The sequence below is a fragment of the Poecile atricapillus genome, chromosome 2 (genome assembly GCF_030490865.1).
Source record: "Poecile atricapillus isolate bPoeAtr1 chromosome 2, bPoeAtr1.hap1, whole genome shotgun sequence".
NCBI lineage: Eukaryota > Metazoa > Chordata > Aves > Passeriformes > Paridae > Poecile > Poecile atricapillus.
In genome coordinates this window covers 15922396-15945864 of record NC_081250.1, presented here as the reverse complement: position 1 = coordinate 15945864, position 23469 = coordinate 15922396, and the positions used below count along the sequence as shown (strand labels likewise).

The 23469-nt window shown below is 38.5% G+C and overlaps 1 protein-coding gene across 4 annotated transcripts in view; it reads left to right on the top strand.

Annotated features, from left to right (window-relative positions):
- Positions 1 to 23469, top strand: part of WAC (WW domain containing adaptor with coiled-coil) — a 57441-nt gene that overhangs the window by 26542 nt on the left and 7430 nt on the right. For 3 of the 4 annotated variants that reach the window (XM_058830352.1, XM_058830354.1, XM_058830353.1), the window contains exons 8-11: positions 12512 to 12757; positions 14633 to 14755; positions 15742 to 15890; positions 19149 to 19267. In XM_058830352.1, the coding sequence (XP_058686335.1) occupies positions 12512 to 12757; positions 14633 to 14755; positions 15742 to 15890; positions 19149 to 19267 (637 nt within the window). The remainder of the gene's footprint in view (positions 1 to 12511; positions 12758 to 14632; positions 14756 to 15741; positions 15891 to 19148; positions 19268 to 23469) is intronic. The other variant, XM_058830355.1, reaches the window with a different exon arrangement.

Sequence of the window (23469 nt, the reverse complement as noted above, 5' to 3'; positions counted from 1 at the left end):
TCAGAATGAAATGTTGTATTGTCCGTATCTTAACAGTGTGTCTGTCTGTAGGATACTGCTTCTCACACCTTTCCTCCAAGTCCCATCAGGCAGCACTTCTGTTTCTAGTGTAGCAGTACTCTAAAACTTCTTTGAGAACACAGCAAGGTGGCCAGTGCAGTTCTGGGTGGGTTGTGACTCTGGTGCTTTTTTTCCTTCTCTCACCCTTGTGGTTTTCTTGTAACACTCGCTAGTCTTTAGTGGTCAGTTATTAACATTGCTTCTGGTATTGTTGCATCTTCTTTGGCTGAGTTTTGCAGTTTCAAGTATATTACTCAATTCATATGTCGGTTAGAAAAAGTTACACATGAGACTGTTAGTTTCTTCCAATATTTTATACTTGTTTGCTGAACGTTGTTGTTACATTTATTTTGACAGCAGAGGTAAAGTACAAAAAATTCAGTTTTAAGACTGGAGTAATCCAAATGTGAAAAATAGGGATTTTTTTGTATTTCAGATTTGAGTATTTTTGAAAATCTAATTGCTATTGTTACTATAGTTTCATTTGGTCAAAAGTATTTATAGAATGCATTTCTTTTAAATATTTATTTGAATTATTATTAAATATTTATTTAAAGTTGCTTTTAAATATTTATGTATTTTTGTTGTGGTTTACAATCCCTGGTAGAGAAGAACTGAACTATGTAAAACAGATAAATGTGACTGTCAGTGTTCAGAGAGCTTAACTAGTGGACTGTACGCTCCAGGTGCTTCAGCACAGAAAATGTGTTATGATTCTTAATCATCAGCAGTAAATGAAGCAATTCTGTTAGCTGTTCTGGGTAGTAGTTTTTTAATCAGTGAAGCAGAGATGAGGTTGATGGGGCAACAAGATACAAATTTCTGAAAATTTTGTAATGCAGTTTTCCTCCCACAGAGAGCACATTGTGAGAGCACATGAGCCTAGTAGTTGCTGGCAGCGCAAAGATAACAGCTTAAGCTCACAATAGAGTGGTTGGGTAATAATATAGTGTTGACTCCAAAGGACTTTGGTTGCATTTGTTTTGTTTTAAATGGGATAAAAACTACATTAGTAGTAAAATCTCAAAGGGTAATTTTAATAATTTAGGAATCATCTAGTCAACACCAGTCAGTAATTTCCATGTCATTAGAAATAAATCTGTGTTGCTATAAATCAGAATAAGAGCAAGCTAATATATAGCATTAATTTAAAGCTAGTCATGCAGGGAGTACTAGTATATTAGCTGTCAGAAAGAGGCTACCAAAAAAGGTATTTCCCAGTTTTGTTCTTTTTTCCACATCCACTTCTCTGTCCCACTAATGTGCCTGATGAGCTCAGCACACCCTGGTCAAGAGGAGAGTGAGCAAGTTACAAGTGCTCACAGGACTCCAGCAGACAGAGCAGGGTGGCAGAGGCACAGCAGAGGTGTGGGGCTGTCAGTGTCAAACCTCTTCATTGAGGCAGAGTAGCTGAACTGTCAGAAGGCTTCAATTTCCACCCCCTTGCATTCAAGTTTGTAGGCTCAGGGTTCCCTTTCAGAAGGTCAGTCCTGGCATATCAGCTGTTTGCTTAGGAGCAAAAGTTCTTGTCATAAGGGGCAGAGATAGGTGATGGCAAGATTCAGTAGCACGTGTGTGTTCTGACTCAAACTGAGAAGCTAAGGGTGCTTAGAAAAAACTGAAGATCATTTTGGCACAACTGCTGAGACGGCTTATTTTTTTTCTGAAGGAAAAAAATTTGGCTGTGTTATTAAAAAATTCCCACTGCTTGGAAGCATCACACCAGAATGTTCCCATTCTGACTTGACCTGATGTTTCTACTTCAGCAAAAACTTAAAAACTGCATCTTGTGTCACACAGGTTCTTGCCATATGAAATTCTGACTGGTAACTTGGATTTCTTTCTGTTTTGTCCACAAGAGGTGATTGGGGGTCACACTCTCAGCAGAGAGGGTTATTAGTAGAAAGCCCTTCCCTAATCAATGTAGTCTTCAAAAATTACTTTAATTATAAAAAGGTTTTTTCCTGCTCCATTTTAATGTTAAACCAATTAATAGTTCTTCCCATTAAGTTAATCTCCACATTTAATGGTGTTTCTTTTTGCCATTCACTTACTTGGTTTTCCTCCCTTTTTTTTTTTTTTTTTCTTTGGGTGGCTTTATTTTTCAGTCTTTTTTTGCCTCGTGAAAAAAGTTGGTGGTCCAGAAAGTTATTTAGCTCTATAATATAGTTTTGTATGTAGGCTGTATCTAATAAACTTGTTTGCATAATTGTCAGAAAGCAAACTACTTTCATGTACAAGTTTCATTGCCACAAAGTGAATGGATTTTTAAAGTTTTTTTTAAAAGCTCCAGATATTGAGACTTTATTGTGCATAGCTTATAATGGAAAAATTGTTGCAAAATCATATTTTAAAAATCACAAGTAATTTTAAAAATAATTTTTTTTTAGTTATTCAGAGGAAGAGTTACATTTTATTTAATGACGTTTTTAAAACTTGAAGAGATTGCAGCATGCTATGTTCTAGGTTTAGTTTTTATTTCATTTTTTTATTATTTAAAAAGCTTTCCTTGGGCCTTCCATGGTAAAAGCTGAAGTTTTAGGTGAGGTTGGAGTCACTTGCATAGCATTTGTTTTGTTATTGATGTTGACAATGAAGAGATTGCAGCCTTGCCCTATTCCACTTCTTCCGCCATAGTCTGTGCTGGAAAGCATGCAAAAATCTTAAGTTTTACAAAAATCATTTTTTATAATATGTGGATTAATTTGCATTTTCTGTTGGTAAAATTTCAGTTGTCATTTCCAAATTAGTCTGATATTTAATGGTTCAGATTAGGTTTATGAATGACTGCCATGTCATAAACCGGAATTACTTACTCTGCAGTAGTGTAGATTGCTTGTTAAGGAACATAAATTGATGTTGACACAGGTGTAGGGACCGGTGTATCAGAATTGTAAAACTACAGGATTTAAATTTGTGGAGATATTTAACTTTTCTCAACATGTTATGTTCATCCTGACTGTGTTTCATGATGTTTGAGGGCTTCAAGTGCACATAAGAATTACAGGATTGTATTATTAATAAGCATTTTTTAAAACTCTAATAACCTAGAAAATTGTGTTTAGATGTTGGAAAGTAAACTTAATTTTGTGGCAAAATAGTGAAACAGTCTCTCAAAAACAGGGAATTGGGAAAGAAAAGAAAGGAGTGAGGAGTTTCTACTTCTATTTGTGGAAAAAGCAGGGGGAATGCATACACCCCAGTGAGTGATATCTGAGGGTTTTTGTCAGACAAATATTTCATCTTGAGTTCTGACTAATTAAATTAACTTCAAAAGGCAAAACTTGTAGGCTCTGTACAGCATCATAAATTAAGCCTTCGTAGTTACATTTTTCAAAAATGGATGTGAAAGTATTTGGAGGCTTTGTTTTGTTGGCAGTATTTCTAGGAGTTAGTATCCTGGCTGAGCCATGAAGTAAGATAGATGGGTTTAAATTAAGCTAAAGAAGGTTGTGATTATATACAACTAATTTGTAGTCTGTATTTTTAATATTTGAGTTTCTGTCAGAAAGGAGTCTGTGAGGTGTGATCCTCTCTTTTCGGAGAAGAGGTAGAAGAGATTATGGGTTGAGATAAGAACAATTTACTGGAAACAGTAATGAAATTAGAAATGAGCAGTAAAAGCAACAATGTTATTAGGAGGGTGTACAAGGCAGTGAAGTGAGGTGGTACAAAATAACTGCCCTTTCTGGCTGCTGCAGAAATTAACCCTTGTGCTGGCCAGAACTGGGGTGTTATCCATCCCTTATTCTAAACCACCTACATCATGCCCAGATCCTGCACCTTCCAACTGCTGTGCTCCTGGCTAATTGCAAGATGTATCAGAAGCTCCTGATTGGTATATCTGAAGCAGTCCATACTCACTGTCCATGGTAGTTACAGCATACAGTGTCATTCAGCAGCTAGTGTTTTAAAATTCAACATTACAGACTGTTCTCACAGAAGAATCAAATCCCCTTGAGGTATACATAGTGTTTCTCTGTCCCTCTGCTTTACACCAAGTGCACCCAGTGCTTGAGCAAAAGGGTTTTGCTTGAGGAAAGACTAATGTAAACTTTCTTCCCTGACACATTCTTCATATGCACCACAGGGACTTAATCCCCTTCTGCAGTACATGGAAATTTTGTTTGGACAGGGCCAGCTTGCTTGGTAGAGCTTTTGGTGTTAACTAACTAGGTGGCCTTTGCTAAATGTTTGTTCAAACAACAAACATCTCCCAATGTTTGAAGGTCCTACCAATTAGTTTTCAATGTGGTTTTTAACAATCTATTGTACAGTTCAATTTTCCCAGAGGCTGGTGCATGATAAGGGAGTATTATATACCCACTTAATACTGTGGCCCAGGTGTCTTATGAGGCTGTTGTTGAAATGAGTCCCATTGTCTGATTCAGTTCTTTCAGGATACCGTGTCACTACAGGAGTTGCTTTTCAAGGCCCAAGGTGGTGTTCCAGGCAGTGGTGTGAGGCACAGGGTGTGTCTCCAGCCATCCAGTGGTTGTTCCTGTCAATCAGGCATGTAGAGCTTGCCATGACGGCTTTGTGGAAGTGTGATATAATCAATCTGCCAGGCTTCCCTATACTTATTTTCACCATTGTCCACCGCACAAGAGTGGATAACATGTACACAGTGGCTTTTACCCGCTTGGTCTGCTTGATTGCGGTGTGTTATTTCACGACTGTGGATAACCTGTGAGGATATTGTCCATGGTTAAATCCAGCCCTCACTCATGAGCCCATCACTATGCTGCATCTTTTTGCTGATGATATGAGGTGCCATGAGCCCACTGAGCCAGAAATAATTCACCTTTATGTTGCCAGTCCAGATGCATCTGAGACACTTCAGTCTTGACAGCTTGGACCACCCATCCGTTGTCGCAGTGTTTTTCAGTAGCCCAACTCTGAGGTACAGAGAGCACCTGCATGACAGACTTTCACAGTCAGCTTCCCTACCCGTGCAGTGACGTATTGCCACAATACAACAGCCCAGATAGTTTTCTCTCTCCAGTGCCAACTGTTTTTTTCCATTAGTCCAGCCACCCCCACAGGGCAATTGCTACTGTCCGTGACTCATTGTAGAGGTAGAGTGTTTGGCCATTTTGTCTCATTCAGTGATATCTAAAGCCAGCTGGATGGCCTTCAGCTGTACAACATGACTTGACCCACCTTATCCCTCAATAGCTTCTGTGGCTTGCCTCATAGGACTCCCTGCAGTGGCTTTCCATTTTCAGTGTGTCCCTACAATACAGAAGGAACCATCAGTGAAGAGGCTATCGCTTTTCATTTGGTACTAGCGGATAATATGGTATGGTCTCCTCAGCACATCATCTTTTCCTCCTCTGATGATGATAGTTCAAAATTTTCATATTTGGGCCAGTGTGATGACTTGCAAGATCCAAGGGTGATTTGGGTTTCCTGTTTGAGTTTGCTGTGTAACCAGCATGACCCACTTGCTCCACATAGCATCAGTGGCATCACGTGTGGATGGGACTTCTCCCTTACACATCCAGCCCAGCAGTGGCAGTCGAGATGCCAGGAGTAGCTGTACTTTGGTGCCAATCAATTCTGAAGAGCTTGAACCCCTTCATAAGTTGCCATTATATTTTTTTCAGTTGGCATGTAGCAGGCCTCAGATCTTTTCTATCCTGACTTCACAGCTCCAGTGGTTGTCCTTGAGTCTCCCCAGCTGCTTTTTAGAAGAGACTCCAGGAAGGACCATTCTCCCTGACTGCAGAGTAGAGCACGTTTTTCACGTATTCTGTCTTGACTGGCCCAAGGGCTACTGCATGATCCTGTTTTGTTTAAAAGCTTGTTGTTCAGGACCCCACTTGAAATCATTCCCCTGTGACATATGTTAGAGAGGCCTGACAATCTGATAGTAATCTGGAATATGCATTCTCCAAAAACCCACAGCACCCAGGAAAGCTTAGGCTTACTATTTGCTCATTGGTGGGGACGTAGCTGCTATTTTGTTGACCACATCCATTGGCCTCTGATGATGTCCATATTGCCATTTTACTCCTAAAACTGAATTTTCTGGATAAGTCACATGACCCTACTTTGCCTTATGGCAAAATTTGCCTTTTGGAGGATTTGAATTATCTTCTCCCTTCTCTCAAAAACTTCCTCTGCTGTGTTCCCCCATACAATGACGTGATCAATGTACTGCAAGTGTTCTGGAGCCTCACCCTTAAGCAGTGCGTTCTGGATCAGTCCATGGCAAATGATGGAGCTTTGTTTGCACCCTTGGGACAGTTGGTTCCAAGTGTACTGCATGCTCCTCAAGTGAAAGCAAACTCTGGCCTGCACTCTCCTGCCACAGGAGTGGAGAAAAATGTATTGGCAATGTCAGTGGTGGCATGACTTCCCTGCCTTGGACTCCAGTTCGTATTGAAGCTCAAGCATGTCTTGCACAGCAGCACTCAGTGTTGGTGTGACTTCATTTAGGCCATAACAGTCCACTGTCAGTCTCCACTCTCAATTGAACTTACACACTGGCCAAATGAGTTATTAAAGTATGAGTTGAGTCTTGCTGATGTTCCCTGGCTCTCCACAAATCATCTCATGGATGGGGGTCTCAGAGTCCCAGTTGGTGTGGTATTGTCGACAGTGACCATTGTGGTAGCAATTGGGTACCTGTTGTTCTTCAGCTCTCATAAAACCCAGAACAGAACGCTCCTCTGACAGACCAGGCAAGGTATTCAGCTGCCTAATTTCCTCTGTCTCTAGAGCATCTATCCCAAATGTCCAACAGTGCCCTTTTGGGTCCTTGAAATACCCTTTCCTCAAGTAATCTATGCCAAAGAAGCATGGTGCTTCTGGGTCAGTCACGGTGGGTGGTTATGCCATTCATTCCCAGTTAGATTCACTTAGCTTCCAGTACAGTCAGCTGTTGGGATCCCCCTGTCTCCCCAGAAATACAGATGGATTCTGCCCCTACATATCTTGATGGCATCAGGGCACATTGTGTGCTGGTGTCAGCTAAAGCCTTGTGCTCTTGTGGGTCTGATGTGGCATTGGATCCACAAAATCCAATAGATCTGATTGTCCCTTTCCCCCATCTGGCTGGGGGCAGGGCCCCTTTAGTGCTAGTCATAGGACTAGTCATTGCTCACTCCTTGTGAATGTGAACTGGAGGTCCCTTCTAGAGCATCAGAAGTAACATCAGCTCTTCTGTCTGAGGACTTGCCCACTGATAACTGGAGTGGCATTTGTCCTTGAAGAATTTCCTGTTGTGGTAGTTCAGCTCACATATTTGTACTGCTAGGGCAGAGGTGGATTTTCCACCCCAGTTCCTCATGTCCTCTGTTTTGCCCACAGAAAAAAACAGATTACTTTGTTGTGTGTGTCTTCTCTATCAAGCAGGGGGGTGCTTGCTCCCAATAACAGAGACTGTGGTCCTTACTTGCAGGGCACTGGACATTCCTTCACCTACTTTTTCAAGTCTGTCCATAGTCTTGGACAGTCACCACAGCTGAGGTGTGGGTCAAGATGATCCTCATTTTGCTGGAGTTGGGTAGTCACATGAAGTACTGTTTGTTCTCCTTTCATTGACATTAATGCCAGTGACTTGGCATATGACAGTGGCATGCTCTGTACAAACTTCTGCCGCATGGATTGTGTGCACTGGACCTGATATGAATCTACAGGAGACTGCTCTTTATTTGAGTCTCTGTAGATTACCTCCAGCACATCTGATTCACGTACTGGATACCTTTTTTCCATTGCATTCTACCTACTGGGGTGCACTACTAGGTTGTCCTTGAGACAACACCTTCCCTCCTGCATGACAGGAGTCACCTCCAAAGGCTGAGTTTTGTCTTCTTCCCAATTCCCTTTTCAGTGCCCATGTCCCAGGACAGAGATCCCAGTTGCTTGGCTTCATTACCATTTAGTTTCATATCATGGGCCATGATACCCCAGCATTGGAGCAGCTAGGTCACCATGGGTTCATTTGACTGGCAGCTGAAATCTTCCTGCATATCTCATAACTCAGACAGGGACTGGATGATTTTCATTGGCCTTTCCTCTTCTGCTGTTGTGAGGGTTCTACTTCCTCTTCATCCCTCACTAACTGAACTGATTTGATCTTGGATTTCTTCTTCTGTATGGGGGTGGCTGCTGCTGGCACAGGTTCTTCCTCTGGTTCAGCTGCTGTTTGAGTTATGTCAGTGCCTGTTTGTTTTCCTCCTGTTCTCCCTGAGGGACTGTCTACTCTTGAAATATGTGGGGTAAAGACTAGCCAGTGCCTAATACACTGCAGTGATTTTTCTCCCCTCCGGAGATGTCACACCATCCTCCTTGAAAATACTCTGTTGCTTTATTGGGGTCCTGTAGTTGTTCAGGGGTGAACTTCCAAACCATTGAAGCAGAGAATTTTCCCCAAAACTGTCCCATTTTCTCCCATATTCCATGTTACTCGTGACAATCCACCTGTGGGACAAACCTTAGAAGTCTCTCCTGACTCTAAACATGGTGTGGACCACACTGATTCTAAACTTGGCAGAGACTGTACTCAAGAGACATAGCAACAAGACTGCACTTTTTTTAACAACCAAAGGAAATCTAAAATTCTAAAAAGCTGTTTTAACAGGCCTGAAAGAAACAAAGGGCATAAAAAGCTGGGGAAAATCTCCATAGATTAGGTACAATTTAATGGACTCCAAGAGGTAGTCCCCAAAGGGTAAAAGAGCATTACTGAACACACATCCCAAATGATGTGTGCCCTAAATATCATAAACTGGTGTCCCACAATACAGCTACACAGGAATCCTGATCCCTCTCTCTTCCTGCTCTGAAAAAAATGCTATGGTGGGCACATAGAGCATATACAGGAATATATACAGGGGTAGGTGCCACAACCACGAGAATAGACCAAGCAGCACAGTAATCACTGCCTCCCTGCCTAGTGCAACAAATGCTTAAATCAAATTTGTTTCAAAGTGCTCTGGTCAGATCTGATTATCTCAACCCTTTGTACCCCTTAGGGTGCCAGATAAGGCTTTTGAGGTTTTATGATCGGTGTTCCCCATGTTCATTCACTGCGTCCTCCCTCTCCCCTGTGACAGGCTGGAGAGGAGAATTGGAGGCACAAATGGAAAAGATTGCAGGTTGAGATAAGAAAAATTTACTAGAATCAGCAGTGAAATAACAAGTGAACAATAAAAGCAACAATATTAATAGGAGTGTACAAGAGAGACAAATTGTCCCTCTTGTACACCCTTTTATTAATATTTATTAATATTTATTAATATTTATTAATATTTATTAATATTTATTAATATTTAATTAGTAAAATTACCCCTGTCCCTGGAAATGAAGTTAGGTGGTGTAGAATAATCAACCCTTCTGGCTGCTCCAAAAATTAACCTTGTCCTGGCCAGAACTAGCATAGTTACTTAATACAAACAAGAAATACTTGAATTTCTACTAATATTTTTACAGGTTTAGGTTTAATTTTTATTTTTTTTCCAAAAACAGGTTTATAGCTTGAATTCCAGTAGTAGTAATTTAAATTAATTTGTGTAATGCAGTGATGCTCTGAACAGGCATTTTACTCTGCATCCTCTATGCTGTTAAATACCAGTTCTAATGTGATGTACATGTCATAATCATAGAGATGTATTCTTTCATGACATTTTGTGTTTTGCTTTTGAGTTGTTAAACATCTCGGAAGATTGGAATGTTAGCATTAGGCATTATTCTTGCTTTGTATCCTTTCTCTAGGTTTAATAGAGTGATTGTACAAAAATACTTTTCACAGATACATTTTAACACATACTTAAAATACCTGCAATGATACAACTATGAAATTGTGTCTCCATATTGTCTGAAATAAACAACTTGGCTGTATTGTGTCAGTGCAATTCAGTGTGCATTTTTAGAGCATAAAAATTCAAACTAAAGTAGTTTTACAGACCTCATGGAATTCAGTGGTTTTGAGTGACATGTTTTGAGTTGTGTTATTCAAGAAATAATTGAATACCCAGGACTGGGTGGGTATAAGGTTTATTTTAACTGCATTGTTAGCTTTGATTCAGTACATTTTCTGTTCAGATCTGCAGCATGGGTGAAAAGCACTGCCAGCTGTTTGATATTGGTGGTGTGGTTTGAGGGTCAGGTATTTGCTTATATGAAAAAATAATACAGTATTGAATTGCTTCTTTACTTAAAATAACTTAATATTTAACTGTGAAGACAAACCTAAATGCATTAAATATGTTTTGAGATTTAGTGCTGGCAGTTGCTCAGTATTCTTATTTCATTTTGAAATAAGGGTGTTTTGTGTTTTGGGATTTTTTTAAATGGTTGTTTTTCTGGTAAGGTTCTCAAAACTGTAGGTAGCAGGCTTGTACATATAAGTACTAACATGCCCCATTGTGCTTATTTCCCTTGCTTTTTTCTGCCAGTGTATCTTGATCTTATTTGGACTATGACAGATCCAAGTATAATTTAAACTTCACATATTTTTGTTTAGTATGATCTTGTTTGTTAGATGTGTCTTGACCTGCAGTTGTCTTAATGTTTACTTTGGACACTATAAGATTTTATATGCAGTGCTTTGTAACAAAAACTCTTACTAATGACTTGGTGTTTTAATGGTAACTAATACATAATCTGCTGTCCTAGTTCATGTGTTACTGAAAACCATACAGAAATTTTGTAACTGTTTTTTTTTTTTTTTCTTCAATCTTTGTAACCCTTTTTGTCCAGTTTAAAGTTGTTCTTTAGGAAAGCTCCTGGTCAAATGACCAGATCCCTTCACAGACACATTGCAACCAACCCTGAGGAGACTGTAACTTGATATAGGCACATCTTTTTCAGAAGTTCGCCTGAAACTCCAAAATATGTCTTTATGTCCAGGCTGTTGCATCCTTGCAAGCTTTCAAATGTCTGGAAAAAGTTTTCTAGAGTATTTGTGACCTTTATAAGCTATTTATACTGTAACATCATGGAAGCAGAAATCCTCTTCCCAGTGAGATTAGAAATCTTAGTAAAAAGATCTACACATCGTTACTCACTTCCATAATTTTTTATGTTTATTTTTTTAGAGTTCTTCTCCAAATTAGTATTGGAAGTTGCAGTTAAGGTTATTGGAACACGAAAGCTGTTAGAAATTCTGTAACATTTTATTTCAACAAAATAATACCTTTTCATGTCTTTACTAATAAAGTCAGCATCATTTTACTTTGACCATTTATCCAAATAAAAAAACCAAACACACCCTTAAAGTAAAAGAACTTCTCAGCCCATTTTCCAAATTGATTTAGAATTGATTTTGCCTGAAATGTAAAATATCCAGGTTGACCAGTTTGAGGTGGTTTTAAAGCCCAGGTCTTCATTACTGTGGGCAAACATGCTGCATGAGATCTTGGATCCATAGCTTTACATTCTGCAACTGATTTCTTTGGTGCTCTAGAGGCATTAGTATTGACGGAATTTGGGGGCAGTGGTTTCTGAGGGTTTAATGAGCATGAGAGAAGGGGGAGCTAAGATTGAAATATGAGGGTCCAGGTTTCTTAAAGGAAGGATATTTGAAGTGACTGATTGTACACCTATAGTAAGTTGAAATACTTTCATTGGAGAGATTTCTCATGGTATTAGAATGGAGGAGCAGCTTTCTGTTAAGTGGAAGTCATATTTAAAATAAATTAATTAACTGATATTAATCTGAACAAATTGCCATACAGTATAATTGAACTTAAGGAGACTCTGTATTTCTGTGGATAATAAGTAGTAATATTTACTAAAATGGTATTAGTAAAATGAAGAGTATAGATATTAATGCTTCAGAAGAAGCTGTCAAGTTAAAAATTAATTGTGGGCAGATAAATTTTTAGATGTTTTTCCACTCTGCTGTGGAGATGTTAACAGCACTGTTTTTACATTTCTAGTACAGCTCATTATCCTTTCTAAATCCCCAGCAGTGTAGCTGGATTTTGTATGATAGGTTTCTTGTACTGGTCACTTCATAAATGAAGCGTGGCTTTTACCCTCACCTCAAAATTGACACGGTAGCCTGTATGTGAAATCCATGGGCTTTAAGATTTTTGTTCATAATATATTTTCGAAACAAAGATTGAAATCATAAGTAAAGGTGTAGAATATGAGTGTAGGCACAGTAAAAGAAAAGATCAGTAAGGCATTTTTGGCCCACATTTGCTGTAAAAGCTAAGGAAAAAAATGTCCCATTTTTAATACTGGCTGCTTTTCATCCAGTATCTTGCAATTTTTGAAGTGGAAAAGTTGCGTGTGTGTGCTCAGAATAAATACTAGGTTCAGTAGGGTGAATTGCATTAGAAATCAGCTATCTTCAATTTTTGTTCTATTAATGCTGTGAGTTTTTTTCTTAAAATGGTAGTTAGGCATTTGATCTGAATTTAATGAGTATTGTACTAGTGAGTTGTCAGGTTATATTGGGGAAAATGAAAAATACTCTCTGTCTTCTGTTCAGAGTCTGCATCTGTGGACAAGTCTGTATCCCATTCTTGCACAACTCCTTCTACATCTTCTGCTTCTGGACTGAATCCAACTTCTGCGCCTGCTTCATCTGCTCCTACAGTTCCTGTTTCACCTGTCCCACAATCACCAATTCCTCCATTACTTCAGGACCCAAATCTCCTTCGACAGCTGCTGCCTGCTCTGCAAGCCACCTTGCAGCTTAATAATTCTAGCGTAGATATATCCAAAATCAATGAAGGTAAGGATTCTTTAAAGTTCAAATAATCTCTCATTTACATACATTAGTATATTATTGGATACCAGGCTGTAGTAAATGAAAGCCTTATTTTAAATGAAAAGTGAATAAAAGAATCCCTAGGTAAAGTGGAGATTTTTGGAGGTTTTTTTTTCTGTTACACCTTCTCAACATTTAAGGTTTTCAAATTAATAAATGTTGATGTACATGAGCAGTCTATTTGAGACTGGTGACTTGATCACTGTATCAGCATTTGTCTGTTGCACAAAATTTCGTTAGAGCTCTTTGTTCTTTTGTTTCGTGCACTGTTCTTTGTTTTCTATAGTTTGCTCTGCTATTCCATTAATGTGTGTTGCAAATAGTGAAACTTCTAGGGGTTCTTAAATCTTGTTGCCTAACAGCTTTTTTCTTTAGCATACCAAGTTAGCCCCTCTGAATACAGGTAGCACATCAGTAACTTTGCTAGCCAGTGAAATTTTGTGCAGATAATCGGCGAGTCCCTTAGATTTTTGTCACTTTGGCTTAGTTTGTTAGAAGTCAGTTTATCACTTACCTATAGTGCCTTTTGCTGCAAGAGCGGGTATTGATGCATTTTGAGTACAGTTTTATCTAATGTATCTGCATGTGACAGGTTACTGATAAAATGGTGTAGGATTTTTTGTTTGCTTCTTGTGCATGGATCACCAATTTAAACAGAAAGTAAAATATTTACATGTAGTGCCAAGAGTTGTCTTTAACTTTCTGAGAGTGCAATCAAGTAAGTAAGTGAAAGTATGTACAAAATATTCTGTATCTTTCAATTATTTATCAGAAAAGGCTGTGAATTACTTCCTTTTATCAGCAAATATTCTGCCTTCATTCAGTACTAATAGGTGAGTAGGTCACTGGTTTCTTTTTCCTGTACAGGGAGAAGCCTTTAAAACTGTAGTGCACTAGGTTGTACTAAAAAAAAGGAGTATTACGGTTATGTTGAAAAATGAAAGGTCCACTCAGCTCCAATTGTATTTCATTAAAAAGCTGCATAGTGAAATTATCTCTTGCCATACTTGAGCAGCAGGTTTTTATATCTTGGAACAAAAGTGTTCAGAATTGTTCTGATGGCATGAGGGCCTGGCAGTGTCCACGTGGGCAGAATGACTTCACCTTGCACAGCAGGGCTGCCCTTACTGTGCAGACAATTCAGAGTTATTCTGTGCTTATGCTGGTGAGTCAGTTTTTTCAGGAGTGTTCATGAGTGGCATGCATGTTCAGGAAGTATCCAACAGAGCCTGTAGACCTTTTTGGAAAGGTCAGTTCAGAAGCTCATAGTTCAGGGTTTTGTCATTTCATACTGCAAGATGCTTTTCCTGTATTGTGCAGTTTTAAAATGGTTAAAGCAATTGGTTTTTTTACTGGGGGGGATGACATGGGACAGTTAAACACAGAAAAGTGGTTTTTTATTAGTAAGAAGAAACACAGATTTTTAACTTGAAAAATATGTTTTCTTCTTGAACGTGAAGTCTGCCCCCCCATCTCTTTCAGTGAGTTAAAGTGATTCTGCTTTTTGCTTTTTTAAAAAAAATTACTGTAGTTTAAGAAACCTTCACACACATTCTGCCTATGCAGTAGCAGATTGAACAAATTTTCTCTTGCAAGTTATTTTTTAGAAGATTTTTGGTAAGTGTACATCTTAAAGTTCAAACTACTAAAGAAAGGAATTGCTAGACATTCCAAGTCAGCTTGAAATCAAGTAATGAAAAACAATTCAGGTGGATCTTTGGTCATAGTAGATATGGGAAATAAATCTGAAAGAAAATGTACCTTAAATGTAATTAGCCAGTTTGAACAGTTTAAAGTGGTGTTCTAGAATTGTCAGTAAAACAGAATGTTTGTTTTCAGTTCTAACAGCAGCTGTGACACAAGCCTCTCTGCAGTCAATTCTCCATAAAATTCTTACTGCTGGACCATCTGCTTTCAATATCACCTCCCTAATTTCTCAAGCTGCACAGCTGTCTACGCAAGGTATTCAGAGTCTTTTTTTCATTTACATAAATTTGTTATGCAGTGTTTTAAAAAGGCTGATACAATTTTAGAATCTGTCTCTTGTCATATCTTTGGCCAGACGATGTGGAAAATGTTGAATGACTTCTTTTTACCAAGGTCGGATAAAAAATGGTTATTGACGAGCAGGAACCTGACAACACAACTAAGTAAACTTGCTTCTCACCTTTTAGGATTTTCTTTGTATGTTAAATAATTCTTTATGAGTAATGTGAAACTTCTATGAGACCCTCTCAATTTATTCTAGACCGGAATTAGGTGTCCTTTAGCAGTATAAAACACAACTCTTGCTTACTTTAACACCCATCTTGTAGTACTGTGCAACTGTGACTCTTGGGGGATCCTTTGTTTTGTTTTTTTTTTCTCTTAAAAGAAAGTTTCCTCTGTCTGGTGGGAGACTTTTTTTTCATCTTCCAGACAAGATACTGTTTCAGGTACTTTCAATATATTCTGGCTTGTAATTTAATTTAAAAAAACTTTAAAACTTAAGTTTAGAAACTTAAACCAAAACAATAAATGAAGTCATCTTACTGAATAGGTAAGCAGTACTAATGGTAATTTTTAACCATGGGTGGGGAACTGTTGGTGTATGCCTAGAATGGGTTAATAGGTTTCTCTATAAACTGTTCATGCTTTCTTTTGGTTAAATCCACTTGAGCACTCTAAAATAGGAGTTGCAAATGATTTAAGTCTCTTCATGTGTAAAAAGCATTTCCTAATAGCTTCTTCTTTTCCCCCCTCCCCTGAAATTTTAGAAGTGGGAACTTAGGGGGAAATACAATTCCTTAGCTAAGACTGCTGTTGAACATTTTATTATTCTGGTTGTTCACAGTGAACATGTTTGTATGTCATCTAATGTGGCATACTCCAAAGTACCAAAAGAAAACCTTATTCACATTTAAGATAGGACATAGTTTTATTAAAAAGCGATTTTTTTTCCTTTACAGCTCAGCCATCTAATCAGTCTCCAATGTCTTTAACATCTGATGCCTCATCACCAAGATCATATGTGTCTCCAAGGATAAGCACGCCGCAGACTAACACTGTTCCACTTAAACCGTTGATGACTACGCCACCAGTATCATCCCAGCAGAAGGTAATCTCCTTTTGATTTATCCCATAAGGTAGTAAGAAACCATTATACATAATACTGAGTATTGCTCCTATATATCCATGTGCTAACAGTTGTATACAGGATGATAAAATATGTATGTTACCTCTCCCAACAGAAACAAACAACTGGAAGCAACTACTTGATTGTATTTTGGCAGTGCAGCTCCAGCATGAAATCTAGTTTACATTTCTTGAAGAAATTCTTATGCTGGCTTTAGATGCTGTCTGGAGATATTACCAAGGCATTGGTATTCTAGCATATTTAAATAGAAACAAAAACACACTTTAAGGCAACAGCTGATACAGTTTTCTAGACTTACTCAATAAAAGATGTACAGAATGGGAGAGAACTTGGGGAAATTAACTTGATGGAGTCTCAGATTTGTTTTAGAAATGTTCTAGGTGTTTACAGATCAATAACATAATGTCCCTTCCCCTTCCTGCCCCCTCCCCTCTATTCATTCAGAATTCATTCATTGGATCAGTGAGTAGGAAATAGAAATTGAAGCTAACATATAAGCTCCTGAGGTTCTTCCTGAGAAGCATGACTGTAGACTTTAGGATGAGACACCCCCAGCTTCCTAAAATCTGTGTTGTTTATCACCATCCCAGCTTAGCTAAGGTGTCTTTTTTCAATTTTCTGCTCACAAGTGAACCTCTAATGTCTTGGATGCCTTTGAGGAATACTTTTCTCTTCAGAACACACTGCATTCCTTATTATATTCAAAATGCCTCATTTTCTTTCATCAGATTTTTTTCATGGGTACGAAGAAAACCAAGTGATTCTCCCAGTTTCTTGTGATGACCACTGGTGCAATGAATTGTGAAAGCTTCATGTGTGTACCAGTACTGGTTGTTACCTTGGTTTCTGCCACTGGATTGCATCCTCAATCTGTGTTCACATCCCATAGCTAGGTGGCAAGTAATGAAATTATCAGGTAGCAGGGTTGAGATATTTGGCACTTCTAAGTTCCGAGATATGAAAAAGAATCTTGTGTACTGTCGATAACTGGAAGTTGATCTCTTCTGGTCTCTACAACCCAGAGATTGTTAGACCCAGAAGTAACAGATCTTGGTTCAGCAGCAGATATTTTGCCAGTTCAGTAGGGCAAGAACTGATAGTTCCTGTATTTATGTAACTCAGTTCCATGAGATGGGAACTTGGGCAGTGATAGCTCCAGTGTGAACATGTCTGTTTTAGTAGCCTGTTGGATATGTCAGTCAGGCTAGCTTGTCCAGTTGTACAGTTAGATGTAAATTATGTCTACTCAAGATGTGGTGCTGTGCCAGGACACACTTGGTTTTAGAGCACATGGGCATAGGGCAGACAAAGCTGAACTGCCCTGTGCAAGAGGAGCCCAGTGCCAGATGCATAGGTATTTGAGCTGGCTGTGGGACAACAGTAGTGCCACTGTGGCACAGTACTGTTGCTTAGAACTGCTTGAACATATTGGTACTGCTTCCACACTGAAAAAGTGTGTCTGCCTGCAGTGCTGTGTGCATGTGACAGCTTGGGGGTCACCGACTCTGGGAGCTTGGGTGTCGCTTTTTGCCTTCTAGCTGTACCTGTATTGTGTAATCAGAAACTTCTGAATTTCTGCAAAACAGCTCTGTAAAGCACTTTACACAGACTTGTCAAGCTCAATGAGAATGGTGCAGTTGGTTGGTTGGTTTGTTTGTTTTTTGAATTTATTTAGCCCTTACTATTTTTCTGTTTCTGGTATATGTATTTACAGTCTTTGAAACACTTGGAAAACATAGAATAGTTGAGAGGTTTTGTGGTTCATTTATCTTACAAATCCCACTTTTACTTCATGATCCTTATTTTTTGATTATTTTTACCAGCCAAGGAGCTGGTTACTTTACCAGTTTGGATCTGCAGCATGATTCTGTATCTTTATCAGTTATTTCTGATGGACTTCCCTTTTGAAATTTTTCTGTTTGTATAGCCTTGATGGTTTAATGTCTGCTCACACGCTGAGCAAAATGCAGGCATTAGTAGCAAAGTTCTTCATGTCATACATTTTATAAAAGTACTTGTGTAGTCTGTTCTCATGAATCAGTTTATGAACTGCTATTGTTTCAGCCCCCTTAACTATATAGTTCTGTTTATTTCAACAGCAGAGTGATCTTACAATTATCTTGCTTTTTCCTTTTAGTACCATGTGCTTTTTGTGTTCTACTCAAATTTTTAGTATATGCCTAAAATAATCTAAAAAACAGAAAGAACACATTTTCATTTTGATGATAATTTTAAAAGGTGACTTTTCCTCTTAGACATACAAGAGTTTGGATTTGCATTAAGACATTCCCCCCCCACTCCCGTATTTAAATGAATCAAGTTATGTTTTGAGTTGACTTACCATCTGTGGTTTGTCTCACAAAAGTCTGTTTCTGAAATAGAGAATTTCTGGAGGTGCAGGTGACCACTACTTAGTAATCTACATTAATGTGAAGTTAGCAAATGCCAGACAGGCTGGACAGTTTGGTTTTTTGTATTTATGGAGCCCTAGAAGCCATTTTTCCTTTGCTCCCTCCCTTTTCTCTTAAAATTGTTAGCTTGATTTTGTGGAGTGGAGGATAAATTTTGAAGCTGAACCTCTCTTGTACATATTTCAAAATTGACTGAGGTATGCAAAGCATTGGGCAAGATGAAGTATGTTGAATTTCATTTGCTGTAAATTGGACATTACTATATTCCTAAATTTCTCATCCTGACATAGTTCAGAAATTTGAATTTTCTTTTCCCTTTCTGATAGAGATGTTTTTAATATGCTTGTGATGTAATTATGTTCTTGACACTGTATAATGTATTTTCAAGTAGGGAACTCTTAAGTTTATACATGAAGATTTTATTAGGGTAATGAAAAACTCTTCCAAGGTTGAAAATTAGCTCAGTGCTCAGATGGAAGATACAGTCAAAAATCATACTGAATTGAACTGTTTTGCCTAGTAAGCTTGCACTGTTTTGACAAGTTACATGAGTCTAAATTTGCTTCTGTTATGTCTATTAATAACTCCTTCTTAGTAAAAAAAAAAAATCTTTCTGTCACAGCTGTGGAACTAGATTTTTTTTTAAAAAAACACCTTGTGAAGAGAATAAAAATTGTGTCAACAAAAGGCCTTGTGTCAAAAAAACCCCACAGGTGTTGAAATTGTAATTTCCTTGGTTTTCTACACTTGGTTTCTTACACTTGCTCTTTACTGTGGAGGAATGTTAATGAAATTTTGAACTTTCCAGGTTGCTACTCCAGGTGTTAAACAAGGACCAGCTTCCCAGGCAGCACCTCAGCAGCCAGTAATAGCTGACAAGCAGGCGGGTCATGAACCTGCCTCTCCACGAAGTCTTCAGCGTTCAAGGTATATTGAAGTGCTTCTCTGTTCTGTCATTAGTTTTTTATCTATATTCAGTGTGTGTTGTGTATGTTGCAGCTAATCGACTCTTCTTTGGCCTGTTCATTGAACATAAGATTTACCTGCTGCTACTGAGATGATGCAGCTGAGTACCTTTGTTACATAGTTAATGTGGTAGATTCTTCATTTTTGGGGTAATCATTAGACCATTCTCACAGAAGCAAAATGGAAGTCATAGTTGTGTTCTGTCACTCTGGTGTCAATTTTTCAAGTGATTCCTTGTATTGTGATTTCAGAGTTTGGAGTTTCTGTCTCTGTGCAGTTACAGCATCTGTGATTTGCTTAGTGTTAGATGTTTGTCTTGCCGTAGTGTAATTTGATTTTGAAATTAGCGTGATTTTTTGGTTTGTCAGGTGATTTTGCTGCTCTAATGAAAAACATAAAAAATTAAATAAGTTTCACAAATACCTTTCCTTGGCCAGACTATTTTGTCAACATTGCAACTTACTCAGATGTTGCATGATACCAACATTTAACCATTGATTTACAAGGTAGGTTTAGAATCTGTATCTTGTTTAAATTTTTCTTTTGGGAAGATGGACTCTCCATAGTGTCAGATGCTCTGCATTTTGTCACATTGGTTCCAGGGGCTGTAACCAAAGATGTGTCGTGAGATCCTTTTGTGATGGAGTCATGGTATAGAACTGTGGCAGGAAGAGGTTGACTTTTTTAGAGGTTCTGTAAATCTACAGTTCTTAATAGCTGGATTTTTAGAGTGATTGAATAAGGTGGGTGGTGTGGTATGGTATTAAAAAAACAAAAACCCAAAACCTATTACTCTTTATTTGTCAGCATACCTGAAGCTACATTTGGTGCTGCTTTCCAGATCATAAAATAGTGAAGTCTTTTTATCTGCCCTTCTGGGACTAATAACAATGGGGACCTTTGTTTTCTTTGTTGGTTTTGGCTGTTCTTGTGGGGAGAAGTGATTTATTTTGTGTTTTGAAGTTTCTGGGGAGATGGGGTTATCTGTTGTGTGCTTGGCAGTCCTGTCCCAGAAGCTGGCTTCACTGGAGACCCTGCAGTATGACCAGTTTGAGGTTACAGACACAAGCAAGTCATAAGTTTGGGGTTTTTAATGTAGGCAATTTTACAGACACTTGATTCTAATTTTTGTCAGATTACAAGCCTATAACTCATTTATCTCTTTTAGGGGAATAAAGGCAAAATGTTCAGCTCCATCCCTAGTAATTATGAATGGTGCTATTTAAGTATTTTTGAATTACAGTACCAGAGATTTAATTACACTTTGCAGCAGGCTAAGCTTTTTTATGAGGAGTGGTGAGGTTTTGGGGGACAGCTCTCAGTCACAGGCCCTTTTGTTCTTTGCTCATCATCTTTTCCCCACAGGAAAATATCTGAAGAAAGATAGTCTTATTCTTGGAAACCATTACCATGGCTTGGAGCCTGTGTGAGTTGATGCTGATGGGCATTTGCCTGCTGGTCCCTACCTCACCCTCCCTTTGGGTTACATGGCATTGTACTGCAGCATGACCCTTACCTACAATGAATTTAGGGATCTGCTGTCCCTCTGCAAACCATTGCTCCATTTGGCATCAGCGTTTTGCTGGAGGAGGCTGAGTTTTCCCCAGCAGTGCTGAAGCAGGGGAGCTGTGCCGGTAGCGCAGTCCCATGGCTGAGGGGGAGGCAGCACAGGGAGGCAGTGTGCAGGCCAGGATGAGAGATCCTGAGGCAGTGTTAGTATTGTTCAGTATCCTGTATCTCTTACATTAATACACGTTTGTGACTCTGCTGTACTGTGTGTTGTGAGTTCACGTGGTTCAGTTTGCTTTGGAAATGTCTCATTTGCAACAAGTGGAAGATTAAGGAATAGGTGACTTGGAAAAACCTGTGTGACTGGTATTTTCTTCTTTTGAGTGCAGTGGAGTTGAATGAAAGTGGACCAGCTCAGATACTGATTTACTTACCTGCAAGAGATTTGCTGTGTCCAGGCACTATGTCTGAATTGATATGGAACAGATAATTCCTTTGTATGTGAAAGCTTTTGGTTGGATTGGGAATTGCTCTTGGGAGCTAATGTCCTTTACTTTTATAGGAGTGAACAACAATTTAGAAAACTGAGCTGTGGACAGATGGTCCAAAATCTTTTTAGCTCTGTGAATTAAGGTTGCATTTTTCTCCAGCTTAAATACAGATTAATTGAGCAGAAGTTAATCACGACTACATTTCCTTGGCTCATTAAAAGTTTTAAGTGAATGGAAGTAAAATTATTTTTGACTTGTTGGGGTGGAAACATTGTGTAAGAACTGAATAGCTGTTGCTAACTTTAAAGAAGTGAACATTTCAGCCTTTTAAATTGGGAAGTTAACACAATACAGGCATATAGTGAGTTTGTCTTTTACAGATTGTTCCAAAGATGCACCATGAATTTTGGCTGCTTTAAAAATTATACTAAATGAGTACTTCCATAATTAATAGTTTTATCAGGTTGGTAGTTTATTTTCAGAAAGGACTGAGACAATTTTTCCTTTACCTTGGGAAAGTGCTGTGAAGGGAGGTATTTCATTTTTTGTAGGTTATAAAATTCTGATGTTTGTAGTAGTGTATTTCAGAACCATTCTTGTACCCTTGTTACAGATATTTTTGACTCTCTTACTTCTGTTACTTGTGGCATAGTCAGTCTTTAACTCCGCTAATGCAAGTGTTTGCCTTTAGTGAAGCATTTAAAAATACTGTGGTAGTTTAGAACAGTCATTGCTGCATTCGTAGCTCCCCCTGCTGCTAACACAGCAATGCCTAGGATATTTTGTGACAGTATGTTTTAGTTGTAATTAAGATACAACTTTATTTTGAGAAGCCCACAGATTTTATTTATTTATTTCCTTGAAACATTTCTGATGTGTTAGGGTGATTTTTACTGATGAAGTAGGAGCAGAAGACAGGCTGATAAGTGAAGAGCTGGCAAGTCATAGGGGGAACTTTAATTCTAGTAGAACTAAAGAGTAAATAAGTTTATGCCTGAATTCTACTTAAGTTAATAAAAGTAGCCTTTCTCTTCATGTTCACCATGCTGATGCTAAATGAATACATTGAAACTTAGAATAATTTACTTTGTAACAGAATTCTAGTTACGTTTTACTTTGCTCTCAACTTAGAGTAGGACTGGCAAGTTTGAATTACTAAAGGCATTATTTAGGTGATTTTTTTTTTAATATCTCAGAATATCTTCCAATGTTTGACTGCCCTTAGGTTGATTTTTTTTTTCTCATGTCTAATTAGAATTTCCCTTGTTGCAACTTGTCTCTCTGCCTCTTGTGCTCTCACTGTGCATCTCTGAAAAGAGTCTGTTCTCCCCAAAAGTAGTAAAAATGTGTAAAAAGATCTCTCAATCCCATTACCCTCAGCCTTCTGTTTTTCTGACTCAATAAACTTGAAGCTTCTCCTGATACAGCATGTACTTCAGCCCTTTAGACATCTGTGTGGTCCTCTGCCACATTCCATTGCTATAGCAGTTTAATTCTTGTCCAGTTTTAGGCTTCCCACTACACAGTGCTCCAGACACTGTGAATCTCATAAGCTCTGAAAAGAGAGGAGGAATTGCTTTTTTTATAGGGGAAGTGCTTCATCCCTCTTGTCAACTTGGTGAGTCTCTGGCTTTGTTCCAGCAGGTCCATGTCAGACATCGAGTTTGTTGGCTGTAATTCTTAATGCTGTAATTCTTGGCAAGTGTGAGTTGATTAGGATAAATATCTGGGCATTGGACTGGAAAGATAGTTGCATTTTGTAAGGATGTTTTTAGTCTTCAAGGAGACTGACAGGTTAGGTGATGAAGCAAAAGTCTTTTAAAATTTGGTTTTCCTTCATAATACTTCTTCTTGCCTGCAAATGATATAAAGTTTTAAGAAGTGGACTGAAATTATGGCCTGTTTTGAAAAGCTTCTGCCAGTGGGAGAGTTGTACTTAAACAATTAGTGCTACTATTTCTTAGCATATGTAGTGCCAGAGAACGTTTAACTGCGAGTTGCCATCACTGTTGATGCTGAGTATGTTCCAGTAAAGCAGCCAAGTTTGGTGGCTACAAACTGTGATAGTTCTGTTCCCCTGAGTGCAGTAAGTGAGGATACATAGTTTCACAAAACCATGTAGGTTGTGTTTTGACATGAGTAGTAAACTCCTCAAATCCCATA